This window comes from Pristiophorus japonicus, chromosome 16, assembly GCF_044704955.1.
Source record: "Pristiophorus japonicus isolate sPriJap1 chromosome 16, sPriJap1.hap1, whole genome shotgun sequence".
Lineage (NCBI taxonomy): Eukaryota > Metazoa > Chordata > Chondrichthyes > Pristiophoridae > Pristiophorus > Pristiophorus japonicus.
The window spans coordinates 756,723-776,911 of NC_091992.1; the positions used below are offsets into that span (position 1 = coordinate 756,723).

Consider the following 20,189-nt stretch of genomic DNA (forward strand, 5'->3'; position numbering starts at 1 on the left):
ACACAGTTCCGATTCAAGACTGGCAAATCCAAAACGTTTCACCTGAAGAATAAACTTTAATATGTGGAGCAGTCAGGCTGTGGATCTCAAGCTACTCTCCAACCTGCAAGCACCTAAAATTGATTAAATTGAGCCGAACTATGCCCTGGGAGTTGCAGGACTATGGGGAACATGCAGGGTCGTGGCATCATTGGTAGCTCTTTCAAAGAGCCGGCACGATGGGCCGAATGGTCTCCTGTGTTGTATGATTCGGTGAGTCTATGAGTCTCCATAGAAAATGATAATCTAGTCAGTATATGGAACAAAATTAATTCTGGCCAGGTTACTCAAGGTCAGTATAGGGAGATTATTCAAACTTCCTACATCAGCGGGAGATGAAGCAAGAATTGCACAACCTGTAATGACTGACATCTCTACAATATTTCTTCCAATCTTAACCACATAACCTTCATAGCACTGAGGCTGAAACATGATCTTTACAGGACTGCGTCGGTCAAGCAGGTATGGCTACATCTGCTGCCACTTCACTGTGAACACCAAACCAGCCTCAAAGCTGCTCTGCCTTGTCTATTGCACTAGGTTATTGGCACCAGTGGAGAAAAACCTGGGACAGTGCTCAGAAAAAAGCTTGAAATAACTGGAGGAAAACCATATGGGATTCTACTGAGAAACTCAGCATCAGGAGAGAGAGCGCGAGCGAGACAGAGCGAGAGACAGCAAAAGACAGAGCGACAGAAACAGAGACACAGAGAGCGAGAGACAGCAAAAGACAGAGAGCGATAGAGACACAGAGAGACAAAGAGAGATAGGGATGAATGAATCACAAGGGATCTCAAAGTCCATGTCTGTGCCTCTCTACAATCAGGAAATACAGGACCAATGCAAATTACAACACAAAATGCTATTCTGCTGTTGCTCCTGTAAGGGGAGCAGCTCCACAATCAAACCCGCCTGGAGCAGTGCAGTAACATAACACACCACTGGAGGGTGCTTTACACTGATCAGAGGAGGGAACGTGTCCTTGTGGTAAGAAAGGGAAATTGTGTCACGAAAAGTGAGACAGGTGAAACGGGCATCATCAAATGGAGGTAGGAAACAAGGAACGCAAGGTGAAACGTCGAGAATCATTCAAAATTTCAAAAGGGAAAGTTGGATTTCAAAAGGGAAAGCCTTGTTTGACCAACCTTACTGAATTTTTTGAAGAGGTAGCAGAGAGAGTAGACAAGGGTAATGCAGTAGATGTAATCTATCCAGATTTTCAAAAGGCCTTCGATAAGGTTCCCCATAATAGACTGATGGACCAGGTCAGAGAATGCAGAGTCAGGGACAAGTAGCAGAATGGATCGCTAGCTGGCTTCGAGACAGAAAACAGAGAGACACAGTGGCAGAAGGTGGGTGGTGGTGTTCCACAGGGATCAGTGCTGGGACCACTGTTGGTCACAATTTATATTAACGATTTAGACTTTGGAATCAAAAACACAATTTCTAAATTTGTGAATGACACTAAATTGGGGGACAGTCAATACTGAGGAGGACTGCAACAAATTACAGGAGGACATTAATAATCTTACAGATGGGCATATAATCAGCAAATGAAGTTCAACACATAAATGTGAGGGATTACATTTTGGTAGGAAGAATAGGGAGGTCACTTATTACTGGGAGGGTGTGAGTCTGGGTGGGGTAGAGGAACAAAGGGATCTCAGATACAAATACACAAATCACTAAATGTTGCGACACAGGTTAGCAAGGCCGTAAAAAGCAAAACAAGCTCTAGGGTTTATTTCTAGAGGGATAGAATTGAAAAGTAGGGAAGTTATGTTAAACCTGTATTGAACCTTGGTTAGACCACATGGAGCACTGCGTACAGTTCTGGTCACCATATTATAAAAAGGATATAGAGGCACTGGAGAGGGTGCAGAGAAGATTTACAAGGATGATACCAGAAATGCGAGGGTATACATATCAGGAAAGGATGAACAGACTGCGTCTCTTTTCTCTTGAAAAAAGAAAACTGAGGGGTGACCTAATAGAGGTCTTTAAAATTATGAAAGATTTTGATAGAGTGGATACAGAGAGAATGTTTCCACTTGTGGTGAAGAGCATAACCAGAGGCCATCAATATAAGATAGTCACCAAGAAATCCAATGGGGAATTCAGGAGAAACTTCTTTACCCGGAGAGCGGTGAGAATGTGGAACTCGCTGCCACAGGGAGGGGTTGAGGCGAATAGTATCGATGTATTTAAGGGGAGGCTGGACAAGCCAATGGGGGAGAAGGGAATAGAGGGTTATGCTGATAGAGTTAGATGAGGAAAGACGGGAGGAGGCTCGAGTGGAGCATAAACGCCAGCATGGACTGGTTGGGCTGAATGGCCTGTTTCTGGGCCCTATGTGCTATGTAATCATCTGCATAGGCAGAACATATTCCTTCTGCATTTCTCCCAGGGGCAAAACTGCACAGTCATTAACTGAAGCAAAGTGACATAAGGAAACAATGCAGCATTTGGCCTCACCAGGCTGATGTGATGTATCTGTAGGTGTCGCAGGATAAGTGTAGCGATGAGCTCTGGGTCCCAGTGCACGCCGGGATGGTCTGGAAGATGTCTATAGAAAATAAATAAGGAAAGAGAAAAGCTGAGCCGACGATAGAATGGTAAATCACATCACCTTCATGGCCATCTTTCTCCCACACCACATCTAGTCTAACTGCACTGCTGCTCACTCCCCACATACCCTTTCATATACGTCTTATATTCAAGACACAGATTGAGATTTTTGGATACCAAGAGGCTCAAGGGATGTGGGGGTCGGCAGGAAGGTGGAGTTGAGGTCGAAGATCAGCCATGATCTTATTAAATAGCGGAGCAGGCTCGAGGGGCCGAATGGCCGACTCCTGCTATTTCAGATGTTCTGTAATTTATGGACTCTGCAGAACAGTTCACATTTTAACCACACTGTACAAAGATTGTTTTCTAATCAACAACAACTTGCATTTATATAGCGCCTTTAATGGAGTAAAACACCCCAAGGTGCGTGACAGGAGCGTAATCAGACACAATTCAACATCGAGCCACACAAGGAGCTATCAGGACAGGTGAAAGAGGTAGGTTTTAAGGAGCATCTTAAAGGAGGAGAGAGAAGTGGAGAGGTCTGGGGAGGGAGTTCCAGAGCTTAGAGCCCAGGCAGCTGAACGCACAACCGCCAATGGTAGAGCGATTAAAATCAGGGATGCTCAGATATCTCGGAGGATTGTAGGGCAGGAAATTACAGAGATAGGGAGGGGCGAGGCAATAAAGGGATTTGAAAACGAGGAGAATTTTCAAATTGAGATGCTGCCAGACTGGGAGCCAATGTAGGTCAGTGAGCACAGGGGGTGATGGATGAGTGGGACTCGGTGCGAGTTAGGACACGGGCAGTGAGCACAGGGGGTGATGGGTGAGCGGGCTTTGGTGCGAGTTAGGACACAGGCAGTGAGCACAAGGGGTGATGGGTGAGTGGGACTCGGTGCGAGTTAGGACACGGGCAGCGAGCACAGGGGGTGATGGGTGAGTGGGACTCGGTGCGAGTTAGGACATGGGTCAGCGAGCATAGGGGGTGATGGGTAAGTGGGACTCGGTGCGAGTTAGGACACAGGCAGTGAGCACAAGGGGTGATGGGTGAGCGGGCCCATTTTGTTACTTGTCCCCTGACTCCGCATTATCTGACCTTGTTCATAAGTCTATTATGGGGCACCTTATCGAAGGCCTTTTGAAAATCTAGATAAATTACATCTACTGCATTACCATTGTCTGCACTATGCTACCTCTTCAAAAAATTCAATGAGGTTGGTCAAGCAAGACTTTCCCTTTTCAAATCCATGCCGACTATTCATACTTCCGGCACGGACATGATGGGCCAAAATGGCCTCCTCCCCTACTGTAAATTTCTATGATTATATTTCTGGTTTCTAGATGTTCTTCAATTTTCTCCATTAGTTGGGATTCCATTATTTTTCCTACCACTGAAGTTAATCTGACTGGTCTGTAATTCCCTGGACATGTTCCATCCCCGTTCTAAGGCAACAGGAACCAAAGAGGCGATGAAGCAAGCCTAAACCACTGTGGACAGATACAGGTCATGTGGGTTCAAGCAGAAATAGCTACAGGCAACAGCTTGAGGATCATCAGGCTTCAGAGAGCCAAATACTATGCAACATGTAATCCATTAAGGATTGAAGGGCTGATTACTATAGAACAATGTAGAAATCAGAGTTTCCTGTAGGTTTAATGCCGAGGTGGCCCATGTAAGGATTTGACAGTCAGTACGAGAGCAGGCAGCACGAGGATTATACAGGAAGAGCTGTTTCCATCTTAAGTCTGGCTTCCGAACGGTGTGCAAGTTCTTCTAGAACGTTTTCAACATTTCCATATGTGTTTACGAGCTTAGGTGTAGAAAGAGTCTTTGGGTCTGCTGAGCCTGTCACTTCTAATTGATCAGGAATAATCTGATCTGTCGTAAACTCATCCATTTAATTTCACAAGGGAAATAAATAACTAAAGGAAGCTCTTGCGAGAACGTGAACTGAAATCTTACCGACCCTGAGAAATGTCAGAACATAAATGGACATAATTTATGCCAGCCTGCTGCCTCTCAACATTGACCCGTGTAGGTATCCCATACGGTGTCTGAACGCCAGTATCTGCTCCTATCCGAGAATCCTTTCGTTCCTCTCACAACAGTCCAAGACTCAGTTGCAGCTCAGATCCTGAGAGCATTTCTCCAGGAGTTTGAAAATATATCGAACCTTGTGGGAGGCAACAGACTTTTGGAGAAACTCTTGAACCACACTGCTTCACGAGCTTGCAATGTGCCCTGGAGTGATATATTGACAGCTGACTGCACCCAGTATATGTTCCAATTCATGCTGGAATACAGCAGTGTGTTTGTGGTCATTTGACTGGTCTGCTTACTCAACATATTATTCCATGTTTTCACAAAGAGTCAATGATTACCTGTGTACATAGCACACCCAGATGAACATGTAGCTGCCAGTTACTCGCACATTAATCAGTAACCACACACCTGGATTAACAGGTAATTGCTGGTTACTTAGGTATAAACTAGTAACCATGTAGTTGCTGGTTACTCAGGTATAAACCAGTAACCACATGTACCAGCAAACTTTGATTAATGTGTGTAACAGAGTGCTGTTTAATATTCGCTTGTCAGATATCTCTTTGTTCCCACGTTTTCTTTCTAAATTTCTCTTTAGATATAAAATAAACTGATGTGTCACTGTGTCCTATGCTGTTGGATATTTGATGTTAAAGCAAAAAAGGTTCCTATAGGTTGGGAAGTGGTTTTAAACCAACACATGAGATTAGATGAAACTCCTTCCCATCCCCACTGAGGCTCCATAGGCACTGAACCTTGCAGATCCGAGGCTCCCAGGTCCCAGTCCTTGCCGACACAGCTAGGGTGCAACAATTGGCCTCAGCACCTTTGAGTTGGGGAGGAAGTGTGGGCTGGGGTCCTGATTACTGTCTAGGCATCGTTGTGCGTGGATGTTGGGTGAGAATAGGATCAGATTTTGCTGTGATACCTCTACCCATGGTGAATTATTTTGCCCACACTCAATATTGAGGTGCAAACACAAAGAATATCCCCTACATGAGGTATCAGAGGAACTCGGGCACCCGTGGAAATACGTTGCGCCAAGTGTCTAACTGGACAGCTCTTTCAAAGAGCCGACACAGGCACGATGGGCTGTAAGATTCTATGACCATTTAATTCCACATTACTGTATTCAACTACTGCGCTTTCAAAATGCCACAAAGAGTGGAAAAGATTAAAACTATAAAATGGTGATTTAAGTGCAAGTTGAGTGTAGTAAGTCAGTAGGAGTAATCCGGAAGTGATATCCTGTTTGGGATCGTGCTCGAAACAGAATGTGAGCCAGAATCTCAGAGAATAACTTTATTCTCACAACTGAGGATGAAATCCTGGTACAGAAAAGCTCAAACACCAGATGTATTCTTCACTAATTAACCCGATGAGCTCCCCTCCCCCGATACTGTGACACGGAACCAGTAACACTAGAACGATCATGATGCAAGCACCAATCCCCGTTCAGCTATTCTAAGCTCCTTTGTTGTGACTTTAAATCTTTGGTGAACCTCACTTAGTGTTAATGGGTGTGCAAGCTCGCAATAGCGCTGTGCTGCGATACGAGGCGAGGCTCCCAACTGGTTATAGTCTAAACACGTATAAGCTCCTGGCACCAACCCTGCTTGGCACTGTATACATCACCCAGCCCAGCACCATCTGTTCTCTCCAGATCAGGGTGCAGCATTGAGGTAGCTGTGGATATGCTTCAGCAGCAAAGGTAGTTTTAATATTTGCACAGTTCATAACCGCTGGCTCTCCCCACCCCCGCCCTGTTCAACAAGGCACAGCTGGGAGTTTGGTGGTTAGCTCAAGGTCAAAGTGCACACTCTCACATTGTGAGAGGCCCACTGTGCAGCTCCCTCAGCCAGGCTGGGCAAGGGATCAGTGCATTAATTACAGACTACACAAGTCACTAGGTCACGGTGCTTGAAGAGGGGTAGGGACTGGGGCCAAGAAGGGAAATGAATCACAGTCCTCTATACAGTCCAGCAAAGCAGCATTTCATGCTGGTGATTTGATGTGGATCGCACTACGTGCAGAACCCAGCCTGCCCTGCTCACTGAAGGCCAGGACCCGGCTTCCTGACTGCGTTTTCCTCTATTCTGCAATTCCTTTCCTCCAGCTCCCAGTTCCAAATCTGAGTCGAGGTGGGACAGCAGCGGGGGGTGGGTCGGGGGGGAGGTTGAGCAGGCCGCAGTAGCCCTGCTCTGGAGGGGGGAGGGGATACCTGCCTGGACCCTGCTCCTGGTCACTATTTACTGACCCTCATTGGAAGGTTCACATGTGTGGACAGAATTGGTCGTGTCTGTGATGCTTTCCATAGACGGGTAGCCATCTGGCTCACACACAGAATCATCTATTGGGTGAGAAACTGATACAATACCACATGCTGTTTGCTATCAGTGCATTGGTTTTGCAGTTGCTGTGCGGTGACACGTCTTTTAAGGAAGATAAACATTTGAAACCCTGGAAGACTTAGGGCTATGGGGAGAGAGTGGGGCAGTGGGATTAGTTTGGGATTGATACAGGGCTATGGGGAGAGAGTGGGGCAGTGGGATTAGTTTGGGATTGATACAGGGCTATGGGGAGAGAGTGGGGCAGTGGGATTAGTTTGGGATTGATACAGGGCTATGGGGAGAGAGTGGGGCAGTGGGATTAGTTTGGGATTGATACAGGGCTATGGGGAGAGAGTGGGGCGGTGGGATTAGTTTGGGATTGATACAGGGCTATGGGGAGAGAGTGGGGCGGTGGGATTAGTTTGGGATTGATACAGGGCTATGGGGAGAGAGTGGGGCAGTGGGATTAGTTTGGGATTGATACAGGGCTATGGGGAGAGAGTGGGGCAGTGGGATTAGTTTGGGATTGATACAGGGCTATGGGGAGAGAATGGGGCAGTGGGATCAGTTTGGGATTGATATAACAAAGAGCTGGCACAAACAAAATGACTCAGATGGTCTTCTAAACTGTAAATGTTTATGGTGCTGTAACAGACAAGAAGTCACTGCAGCTGCTCTTATTGGTCAACTGAAGAATAACGATCACATTTTATACCTGACTTTGTAAGCAAATATCTACGATAACCCATTATCATAAGACCGGCCAACATGGGTGTTTGTGGACTGGGGTGTCACTTGTCCTGCAGTCTACACACTGGAGTGGAACAGGGCTGATCATTTATTGGGGATGTATTTTGCATCTGTTCAGTACTGCACCCTCAAGGTTCAACCGGGAACAGGCCCCGAGTGTCCCGGCACCTTGCAGGGCACAGTGGGTACAACGGATTGCTACACTCCTGCCAGTGTGTTAAGCACAGACTCCAAACTCACAGGATCATGTCATCTGTACTGGAGGACTCCAAACCCAGTCACTCTGATGCACGACTGGTTCAGTCACCAGAGACAGACTGGAACCGCATTCTACACTGAAATGTTTTAAAAATCTGTAAATGCTCCAGAATATTCTAGATTCAATGTAAGTGCCACATTGTTAAAGATCTCCAGATGCTCATGGTATAGCGAGGGTCAGGGCCAATGTCACCCCCAAACTGTGCACACACAAGATATTTGATATTACTAACTGGAGCTGGCTAGATCACCATGTGCCATCCCACAGACAGCCTCTGACAGATCCCCACATAATATGGCAAGATTCCTACAGACCATCTGTAGGGATGGCATTTGGGGACCTTTAGGCTGAAGTTGTAATGGGAGCTCACCCTCTCACCTCTTCTCTGCATTTCCCCTAACGTCACAACTATGTTTGTGGTCTTCTTGCGTTTAACATTAATTTACCTTAAACACTCACACGAGAGTAGGGGTCAAGGAATTCCTTTATCAGCATGTGCTGCAAAAGCAGTGGGCCAAAGGCACTGCCCAGCCCAAATGGCAAATAAAAGCAGAACAAGACGCTCTCCCCACAGCCGCTCGCTGGTCTCGCAAGTGCAATGCCTGGTGCAGCTGTGTGAATCAGTCGATGTCTGTGCTCACAACAATGGTGGAGCAAAACAGGGAGCGAGAATAAATGAAATTACATTACGAGCCATTGCATTACGATTGGCTTAGCTAGTCACGTGACGTTCATAAAACTCAATAAAACCCCAGTCAGTTGGGTCTGGGTCATCCACGATGAGGTATGCAATTGTGAGCCTAGTGGATGAACTAGTAATGTGTAGTGTGACTGTTAAACCTTTGTTAATAAACCAAAATATTTCTCAATAGCAATGTGTTGCTATGAATTCTTAAGCAAGAACCCATGAAGCAAATACATTACACATTTAAAAAAAGGATCTTCAGCCTCCAAAGGGTTAAGTGTTCCAAGCGGCTGGGTTGAAAGAACGCCAGCGATAGATACTACTCCAGGAAACTGGAATCTTTAGCAACTGCTTCACCATAGCAACACCACCAGTGACCCGGGGCGACCTCAGAGCAGGCTGCGTTCTTATGCTAATTTTAATAACCTGTGGCTGCTGAAATGCAGTTGCTGAACTCTGACCTACAAAATGGGGGAGGATATTTTTGATTGATAAATTTACTATGGTAACACAGCAAAGCTCACGTCAGAGATTGAGACCGAGATCTGACGCGAGGGGGCTGTAACAGTCTCTATGAACTGCCTGAGGAGAAAGGTCACACTGGGAGGAGCTGATCACATTGCTCTGAGGGAGCCTCCGATTGCAGCAACCCGCAGACAGGCAACCCGACTAAGCCAAGCCACTGTGGCAGTGGCTGACAACAAGCTGACCAAGGTAGGATCCTGACACTGTGAGTTCCCAAACTCCGCTAATTGTAATTGGGAGGCACTGGATGCAGCTGAACCCTTTTTATCACGAGAGGACGGAACAATAAGGGAGCACGTTTAACAGACACAAGCTTTACACACACCCAGCTGCCGAGACATTTAAAAAGAAATTAAACATACTCTAAACCAAACCCTAGACAGTGAGTGATGACAGACTATTAACCTGTGGGGGGGCAGCTCACCCTGACTGTTGCAGCAGGAACACTTGACTGAATTTGGCCTCCATGTTGGGAAGCACATGTGGATCTCGGATTAGGACAGAATTGAGCTTAGCTGAGTGGGAGCTAGCGAGTCCGTACAATGACCTTCTGTAACCTTTGCAGAGATATTTATCGCACCTTGTACTGGAGAAGGTACAGGTGCAGCCCTAATACACAGCATCATTGAAAGGGAGAACGGTGGTTGGACCTACCATTCCTACAAGCTATTTCTCATCTTAAGTCGAGATGTCAAAACACAACCGTATTAAGATTTTCTCTGTGCTACAATAGTAAAAGAACAGTCAGCGAACAACAACTTGCATTTATATAGCACCTTTAACGTAGTAAAGATGTCCCACTGCGTTCACAGGAACTTAATCAGACAAAAATTTTACACTGAGCCACAGGACAGGTGACCAAAGAGGTGGGTTTTAAGGAGCATCTTAAAGGCAGAGCTTAGGGCCTAGTTGGTTGAAGGCACAGACACCAATGGAAGTGGAAGATGCGCAAGAGGCCAGGATTGGAGGAGCGCAGAGATCTCAGAGGGTTGTTTGACCGGAGGAGGTTACAAACACAGAGGGACGAGGCCATGGATGGATTTGAACACGAGGATGAGAATTTTAAAATCAAGGCGTTGCCGGAATGAGAGCCAATGTAGGTTAGCGAGCACTGGGGTGATGTGTGAACGGGATTTGGCTGGGCCTGAGCTGGAGTATTGTGGACAGTTCTGGGCACCACATGTTAGAAAATATGTAAAGGCCTCAGAAATGTTACAGACATTAGAAAGGGTACAGAGGAGGTTTACCAGCATGTTACTTGGGATGATTGACTCCAGTTATGAGGAGAAGTTGGAAAAGTTAGGCCTGTGCTCCTTGGAACAGAGAAGGTTAAGAGGTGACTGAATAGAGGTTTTCAAGATGATGAGAGATTTTGATAGAGAAAAATGATTCCCTCTGGTAAGTAGATTAATAACTAGAGGTCATTGATTCAAAAGCATTGGAAAAAAAATCAAGAACATTCGACCTGAAAAAGAGTGAAAATTGATATCATAAATAATTTTAAAAGGGAGTTGGACAAGTCGTTGAGAATGAGGAACGTACAGGGTTATGGTAAAAGCAAGCATGACTGATCTTTCAAGGCTCAGGCACAAGGGGCTGAATAGCCTCCTGTGCTGCACGTTTCTGCGATTCTATGAACTTCTGGGGAAAGAAATACAGTAAGAATTCAAATTTAATCGTTTAGAACGTGGAAATCAATCTTTTTAGGCAAGTAGTACCTGAGGAAAATGGCAGAAGTACTTTAGAGCACCAATTTCATGTTTGCAAAATTATACCATTGCAACAGTTGTGTAAGCACAGCAGTGTCAGACTGCAGGATATGTCAGAGTTGTGACTGTGTGAGACCCGAGAAGAGCAGAGATCGGATACTCCAATATCCCCCACCCTCACTCCAATATCCCTCATTCCAATATCTCCCACCCTCACTCCAATATCCCCCCCACCCTCACTCCAATATTCCCCCCACCCTCACTCCAATATCCCCTCCACCCTCACTCCAATATTCCCCCCACCCTCACTCCAATATCCCTCACTCCAATATCCCCCACCCTCACTCCAATATCCCTCACTCCAATATCTCACCCTCACTCCAATATCCCCCCCACCCTCACTCCAATATCCCTCACTCCAATATCTCCCACCCTCACTCCAATATCCCTCATTCCAATATCTCCCACCCTCACTCCAATATTCCCCCCACCCTCACTCCAATATCTCCCACCCTCACTCCAATATCCCCCCTACCCTCACTCCAATATTGCCCCCACCCTCACTCCAATATCCCTCACCCTCACTCCAATATCCCTCACTCCAATATCCCTCACTGCAATATTCCCCACCCCAATAACCCCACACCCCCACTCCAATACTCCAATATCCTCAGAGCAACATCACAGAGACAATATTGGAAAATTAACAGCCTCACATTCCCATGGGAAAGGGTCAAGGGATTTTCAGGAGGTGACAGTGGTATTTATGAGACTGGTCGGCAGCAATTAAGGCCAGTTTGATTCCCATGTGCAAATGATATTGTTTCTGATGTGAGGAAACCCAACCGTGAGTCCTGATGGGATTCCTCCCAAGTTTTCTAACTTCCTGCCTTGTTGTGTTTTCTGCGATTGCGTTTTTAGCTGTCATTCACTACAATGGAGGTATATTGTTATGGAGGATGACGGACACTTGTTGTTATGGAGGATGACGGACACTTGTTGTTATGGAGGATGACGGACACTTGTTGTTATGGAGGATGACGGACACTTGTTGTTATGGAGGATGACGGACACTTGTTGTTATGGAGGATGACGGACACTTGTTGTTATGGAGGATGTGGACACTTGTTGTTATGGAGGATGACGGACACTTGTTGTTATGGAGGATGACGGACACTTGTTGTTATGGAGGATGACGGACACTTGTTGTTATGGAGGATGACGGACACTTGTTGTTATGGAGGATGTGGACACTTGTTGTTATGGAGGATGACGGACACTTGTTGTTATGGAGGATGACGGACACTTGTTGTTATGGAGGATGACGGACACTTGTTGTTATGGAGGATGACGGACACTTGTTGTTATGGAGGATGTGGACATTTGCTTCACAGCTCCTGTGTAATCTGCCACAATGGCGCCAGGTTCCAGCGTACTACAGGTGCAGGCCCACACACACAGGGCAGCTGGGTCATGGTCATGGTGCAGTCGATAGTTACCAGCGAGCACTGTTTGTTTGTTTGATATGGATGTGCAGAATGTTTAGAAGCTCCCAACATGGCGGCAGCCATAGACCCCACGGTCACAGTTGTTCAACATCTGCAGCCTCCATGCCCACTTGCAGGGTGAATAGCTCTGTGGCTCCAACCCCCGATCATTCATATAAATCCTTGATCAGTGGAATGACTTGGGCTGTTTGTGAAATTGATGAACATATTCTATGAACATTTTACAGGCAGTGTGTGCAGTTGAGGGGAAGCTCAGAGTACTACATGCTCATTGCTGGCCTCGAGCCAGAGATGGAAACAGCACAAGGTCAGTGGAGTTCACCCAGCAACGCTACGCAGCACTCAGCTGTCATGCCTGATAAGGCAAACACAGACTTAATGGGCTCATGTCCTAGTTTTCAGATGCCCTGCCCATCCCCCACAGAATGTGCAGACTCTCTGTAAACATGGACTGAGTCAAAGCTGTGCCACACATTGTCTCACTGGGTTAGTATTTAGTGAAACTTCGGGCTTTCCAGCCGTTTGTTTTAAATTGAAGAACCTTGTATGCAGGACATCATTCTTGAACTTTACTTTTTCTCCTCTCTTCACCCCCCCCCCCCCCATCTTTCATCGCTTGACCCTTTGTCCAATTCTCATCTCTGCTCTTTCGCTGTTTGCGGTGTTTGCAGAATTGTGCCTGTGAAGCACCTGCGGACGTTTTACTACATTAAAGGCGCTATATAAATGCAAGCTGTTGTTGTTGCAGGTGGTATGGAGCGTCGCTGCCCAGGTAGGGCTTCCATATTCGCAAGTGTCCTTTCAGGTTGTGTCCAGTGGGACTTTGTCCACTAAAGCAAGTATTAAAAGCAAGGACAGAAACATCATTTGAAATGTTTCTTTCTGACACAATTTTAAAACATTTTCAGTATTAATGTACGTTTAACTTTATAGTGAATATTTTGTGCATTCATTTAATTATTTATGTTGAGGCTAATGTTTAGTGTATTGATTTAATTTTTTTCCAGGTAATATTGAATATATTTTTTCTGTGATCATTTTTGGATCAGATCATGGAGGGAATATTTATGAAGTGAGAAGCGGAGTCATTGCTCCCAATAGCACTACATCCTACTCCTAAACCCTTACCCCTCAAGTTATTTCTACATATCTCCCAATAATCCGACACCTGACTCAGGCAGTATTCCAGGACACTGTTCTGGCAAACTAATGTTACCACTTGGGTAGACTGATCATTAGGGGCAGGATCCTTTCCACTGGGCTCCAGATAACAAACAGTAAAGTGTTCCAGCGAGACAAGCAGCTCAGGCAAACGCTGCCCTTTTAACTGGGTAATCTTGAGCTCTACCCCCGCTGACCAATGGAAGTACCCAAATCTTAGTTCTGTCAAACGACATGTAAACTCCTTGGACTTGGATAAGTGGAACACGTCCCTATGGGAACAGTGCACCAGAGACGCTGCAGGCGCTTGCCTTGGAGACTGAGAAATGGTGAAGGGTTCCTGCACACGCCATACACCCAGCTGACAACAGAAGTTAACCGAGCGCTAGCACATCCTCTGACTTAACAGTTATATCGGAGTAAAATGTCCCAAGGCACGTCACAGGAACATTATCAAACAACATTTAACATCGAGCCACATAAGAAGGTATAAGGACAGGTGACCAAAAGCTTGGTCAAAGAGGCAGATTTTAAGGAGCGTCTTAAAGGAGAGAGACTTGGATTTATATAGCGCCTTTCACGACCACCAGACGTCTCAAAGCACCGTACACCTAATGACGTACCTTTGGAATGTCGTCACTGTTGTCATGTAGGAAACGCAGCAACCAATTTGCGCACAAGCAAGTTCCTACAAACAGCAATGTGATAATGACCAGCCGTGATCCTGACCAATGGATCTATCACAGACCCAATCCACGTCCGGACCGAGGTCAAGCAGGGCTGCGTCATCGCCCCAACCCTCTTCTCGATCTTCCTCGCTGCAATGCTCCACCTCACACTCAACAAGCTCCCCGCTGGAGTGGGACTAAATTACAGAACCAGTGGGAACCTGTTCAACCTACGTCGCCTCCAGGCCAGGCCCGAGACTGCCCCATCCTCTATTCTTGAACTACAGTACACGGACGACGCTTGCGTCTGCGCACATTCAGAGACTGAACTCCAAGTGATAGTCAACATTTTCACCGAGGCGTACGAAAGCATGGGCGTTACACTAAACATCCGTAAGACAAAGGTCCTCCACCAACCTGACCCCACCACACAGCACTGCCCTCCAGTCATCAAAATCCACCATGCAGCCCTGCACAGTGTGGACCACTTTCCATACCTCAGGAGCCTATTATCAGCAAGGGCAGGCATCGTCGACGAGATTCAACATCACCTCCAGTGCGCCAGCTCAGCCTTCGGCCACCTGAGGAAGAGAGTGTTCGAAGATCAAGCCCTTAAATCTGCCACCAAGCTCACAGAACTGTAGTGATACCCGCCCTCCTGTATGGCTCAGAGACATGGACCATATACAGTAGACACCTCAAATTGCTGGAGAAATACCACCAATGATGTCTCTGCAAGACCCTGCAAATCCCCTGGGAGGACAGACACACCAACGTTAGTGTCCTCGATCAGGCCAACATTCCCAGCATCGAAGCACTGACCACACTCGACCAGCTCCGATGGGCAGGCCACAATGTTCACATGCCTGACACAAGACTCGCAAAGCAAGCGCTCTACTCGGAACTCCCACACCGCAAGCGAGCCGGCAGAGGAAATGTTTCAAGGACATCTTCAAAGCCTCCTTGATAAAATGCAACATTCCCACCGACACCTGAGAGTCTCTGGCCAAAGACCACCCAAAGTGGAGGAAGTGCATCCGGGAGGGCACCGAGCACCTCGAGTCTCGTCGCCGAGAGCGTGCAGAAAACAAGCGCAGGCAGTGGAAGGAGCGTGCGGCAAACCAGTCCCACCCACCCTTTCCTTCAACCACTGTCTGTCCCACCTGTGACAGAGACTGTAATTCCTGTATTGGACTGTTCAGTCACCTGAGAACTCACTTTTAGAGTGGAAGCAAGTCTTCCTCGATTTCGAGGGATTGCTCATGATGAATCTTTTTTTTGTGCTGTTGATTGAGAGATAAATATTGGCCTGGACACCGGAGATAACTCCCCTGCTCTTCTTCAAAATAGTGCCGTGGGATCTTTTATGTCCACTTGAGAGAGCAGACGGGGCCTCGGTTTAATGTCTCATCCGAAAGACGGCACCTCTGACAATGCAGTGCTCTCTCAGCATTGTACTGGAGTGTCAGCCTAGATTTTTTTGTGCTTAAGTCCCTAGAGTGGGACTCGAACCCACAACCTTCTGACTCAGAGGCAAGAGTGCTACATATTGGGCCACAGAGAGAGAGAGGTAGAGAGATGGAGAGGTTTATGGATGGCATGAGGGCCCAAGCAGCAGAAGGCATATCTACCAATGATGGACTGATGAAAATCGGGAATGCAAGAAGCCATAAGTAATGCCACAGCTGTGAGAAGGGAGGATATGTTGGAGAGGTCATCAAACGAGGCCGTATGGGTTGAATTAACGAACAGTAAAGGGGCGATCACACAACTGGGAGTGTACTATAGACCTCCAAACAGTCAGAGGGTGATAAAAGAACAAATATGTGGGCAAGTTGCTGAGATATAAATTGGCCAGAAAAAGCAGCAAACCCGAGGACTGGGAGAATTTTACAATACAGCAGAGGAGGACAAAGGGTTTAATTAGAAGGGGGAAAATAGAGTATAAGAGGAAGCTTGCTGGGAACATAAAAACTGACTGCAAAAGCTTCTATAGATATGTGAAGAGAAAAAGATTAGTGAAGACAAACGTAGGTCCCTTGCAGTCAGATTCAGGTGAATTTATAATGGGAAACAAAGAAATGGCGGATCAGTTAAACAAATACTTTGGTCCTGTCTTCACAAAGGAAGACACAAATAACCTTCCGGAAATACTAGGGGACCGAGGGGCTAGTGAGAAGGAGGAACTGAAGAAACTCCTTATTAGGCGGGAAATTGATGGGACGAAGGCCGATAAATTCCAGGGGCATGATAGTCTGCATCCCAGAGTACTTAAGGAAGTAGCCCTAGTAATAGTGGATGCATTGGTGATCATTTTCCAACAGTCTATCGACTCTGGATCGGTTCCTATGGACTGGAGGATAGCTAATGTAACACCACTTTTTAAAAAAGGAGGGAGAGAAAACGGGTAATTATAGACCGGTTAGCCTGACATCAGTAGTGGGGAAAATGTTGGAATCAATTATTAAAGATGAAATAGCATCGCATTTGGAAAGCAGTGACGGGATCGGCCCAAGTCAGCATGGATTTATGAAAGGGAAATCCTGCTTGACAAATCTTCTAGAATTTTTTGAGGATGTAACTAGTAAAGTGGACAAGGGAGAACCAGTGGATGTGGTGTATTTGGACTTTCAAAAGGCTTTTGACAAGGTCCCACACAAGAGATTGGTGTGCAAAATTAAAGCACATGGTATTGGGGGTAATGTACTGATGTGGATAGAGAACTGGTTGGCAGACAGGAAGCAGAGAGTCGGGATTAACGGGTCCTTTTCAGAATGGCAGGTAGTGACTAGTGGAGTGACGCAGGGCTCAGTGCTGGGACCCCAGCTATTTACAATATACATTAATGATTTGGATGAGGGAATTGAGTGTAATATCTCCAAGTTTGCAGATGACACTAAGCTGGGTGGCAGTGTGAGCTGTGAGGAGGATGCTAAGAGGCTACAGGGTGACTTGGACAGGTTAGGTGAGTGGGCAAATACATGGCAGATGCAGTATAATATGGATAAATGTGAGGTTATCCACTTTGGTGGCAAAAACACGAAGGCAGAATATTATCTGAATGGTGACAGATTAGGAAAAGGGGAGGTGCAGCGAGACCTGGGTGTCATAGTACATCATTCATTGAAAGTTGGCATACAGGTACAGCAGGCGGTAAAGAAGGCAAATGGTATGTTGGCCTTCATAGCTAGGGGATTTGAGTATAGGAGCAGGGAGGTCTTACTGCAGTTGTACAGGGCCTTGGTGAGGCCTCACCTGGAATATTGTGTTCAGTTTTGGTCTCCTAATCTGAGGAAGGACGTTCTTGCTATTGAGGGAGTGCAGCAAAGGTTCACCAGACTGATTCCCGGATGGCAGGATTGACATATGAGGAGAGACTGGATCGACTGGGCCTGTATTCACTGGAGTTCAGAAGGATGAAAGGGGATCTCATAGAAACATAAAATTCTGATGGGACTGGACAGGTTAGATGCAGGAAGAATGTTCCTGATGTTGGGGAAGTCCAGAACCAGAGGACATAGTCTAAGGATAAGGGGTAAGCCATTTAGGACTGAAATGAGGAGAAACTTCTTCACTCAGAGAGTTGTTAACCTGTGGAATTCCCTACCGCAGAGAGTTGTTGATGCCAGTTCATTGGATATATTCAAGAGGGAGTTAGATATGGCCCTTACGGCTAAAGGGATCAAGGGGTATGGAGAGAAAGCAGGAAAGGGGTACTGAGGTGAATGATCAGCCATGATCTTATTGAATGGTGTAGACTCGAAGGGCCGAATAGCCTACTCCTGCCCCTATTTTCTATGTTTCTAAGTGCAAAAACTATAGAGCTGTAATAGTGGGGGATTTCAATTACCCTAATATTAACTGGGGAAAAAAGTAATGTGAATGGTACAGAGGGTGCAGAATTCCTAAAATGCATTCAGGAGAACTTCTTTAGCCAGTATGCAACAAGCCCAACAAGGGAGGGGGCAGTTCTGGACTTGGTTTTGGGGAATGAAGAGGGGCAGGTGGAAGGGGTATCAGTGGGAGAGCATCTTGGTGCTAGTGATCATAATTCAGTAAGATCTAGGGTAGTTATGGAAAAGGACACAGGGGACCAGAAATAAAAGTTCTCAATTGGGGTAAAGCCAATTATTGCTGAGCTGAGATGGGATTTGGCCAAAGTGGAGAGAAAGAGTGAGACCTATTAGAGACCATAAAGGAAATCTGTGTGTGGAGGCAAAAGACGTGGGAATGATTCTTAATGAATACTTTGCATCTGCTTTCACAAAAGAGGGGGGCGATGCAGACTTTGCAATGAGGGAGGAGGAGGGTGAAATATTAGACGAGATAAACATAGTGAGAGAGGAAGTATAAAGCTAAAAAAGTGGATAAATCACCAGGCCCGGATGAAATGTATCCCAGGCTGTTAAGCGAAGCAAAGGAGGAACTAGCAGAGGCTCTGACCATCATTTTCCAATCCTCTCTGGCTACAGGTGTGATACAGAGGATTGGAGGACTGCGAATGTTGCACCCTTGTTTAAAAAGGGAGAAAGGGATAGACCGAGTAATTACAGGCCAGTCAGCCTAACCTCAGTGGTGGGAAAATTATTGGAAAAAATCCTGAGGGACAGGATAAATCTTCATTTGGAAATACATGAATTAATCAAGGACAGTCAGCATGGATTTGTTAAGGGAAGGTCGTGTCTGACTAACTTGATTGCATTTTTTGAGGTGGTAACAAGGTGGGTCGATGAGGGCAGTGCATACGATGTAGTGCATATGGACTTTAGCTTTTGATAAGGTCCCATGTGGCAGACTGGTAACAAGAGTAAAAGCCCATGGGATTCAGGGCAAAGTGGCAAATTGGATCCAAAATTGGCTCAGAGACAGGAAGCAAAGGGTAATGGTTGATGGGTGTTTTTGTGACTGGAAGGCTGTATCCAGTGGGGTTCCACAGGGCTCAGTGCTGGGTCCCTTGCCTTTTGTGGTATATATCAATGACTTGGATTTAAATGTTGGGGTTATGATTAAGAAGTTTGCAGATGACACTAAAATAGGCCGTGTGGTTGATAATGAAGAAGAAAGCTGTAGACTGCAGGAAGATATCGATGAACTGGTCAGGTGGGCAGAACAATGGCAAATGGAATTCAATCTGGAGAAGTGTGAGGTAATGCATTTGGGGAGGGCTAACAAGGCAAGGGAATACACATTAAATGGTAGGACACTGAGAAGTGTAGAGGAACAAAGGGACCTTGGAGTGCAGGTCCACAGATCCCTGAAGGTAGCAGGCCAGGTAGATAAGGTGTTTAAAGCGGCATATGGAATACTTGCCTTTATTAGCCGAGGCATAGAATACAAGAGCAGGGAGGTTATGCTTGAACTGTATAAAACACTGGTTAGGCCGCAGCTAGAGTACTGCGTGCAGTTCTGGTCACCACATTACAGGAAAGATGTGATTGCACTGGAGAGGGTGCAGAAGAAAGTTGCCTGAGCTGGAGAATTTTGGCTACGAGGACAGATTGGAGATGCTGTGTCTGTTTTCTTTGGAACAGAGGAGGCCGAGGGGAGATCGGATTGAGGTGTATAAAATTATGAGGGGCCTGGATAGAGTGGATAGGAAGGACCTGTTTCCCTTGGCAGAGGGGTCAACAACCAGGGAGCATATATTTAAAGTAATTGGGGGGAGAGGTTTAGAGGAGATATGAGGGGAAATTTCCTCATCCAGAGGGTGGTGGGGGGCTGGAACTCACTGCCTGAAAGGGTGGTAGAGGCAGAAACCCTCACCACATTTAAAAAGTACTTGGATATGCACCTGAAGTGCCGTAACCTACAGGCTACGGACCCAGAGCTGGAAAGTAGGATTAGGCTGGGTAGCTCTTGGTCGAACAGTGCAGACACAATGGGCCGAATGGCCTCCTTCCGTGCTGTAAATTTCTATGATTCTAGATACACCAGTAATCA

General features: G+C 46.3%; 1 protein-coding gene across 1 annotated transcript in view; it reads right to left on the reverse strand.

The window, feature by feature from the left end:
• The window catches only part of pigl (phosphatidylinositol glycan anchor biosynthesis, class L), a 56,494-nt gene that overhangs the window by 18,213 nt on the left and 18,092 nt on the right, over positions 1-20,189 (reverse strand). The window contains exon 4 of the mRNA XM_070857983.1: positions 2,515-2,605. Within this exon, the coding sequence (XP_070714084.1) occupies positions 2,515-2,605 (91 nt within the window). The remainder of the gene's footprint in view (positions 1-2,514; positions 2,606-20,189) is intronic.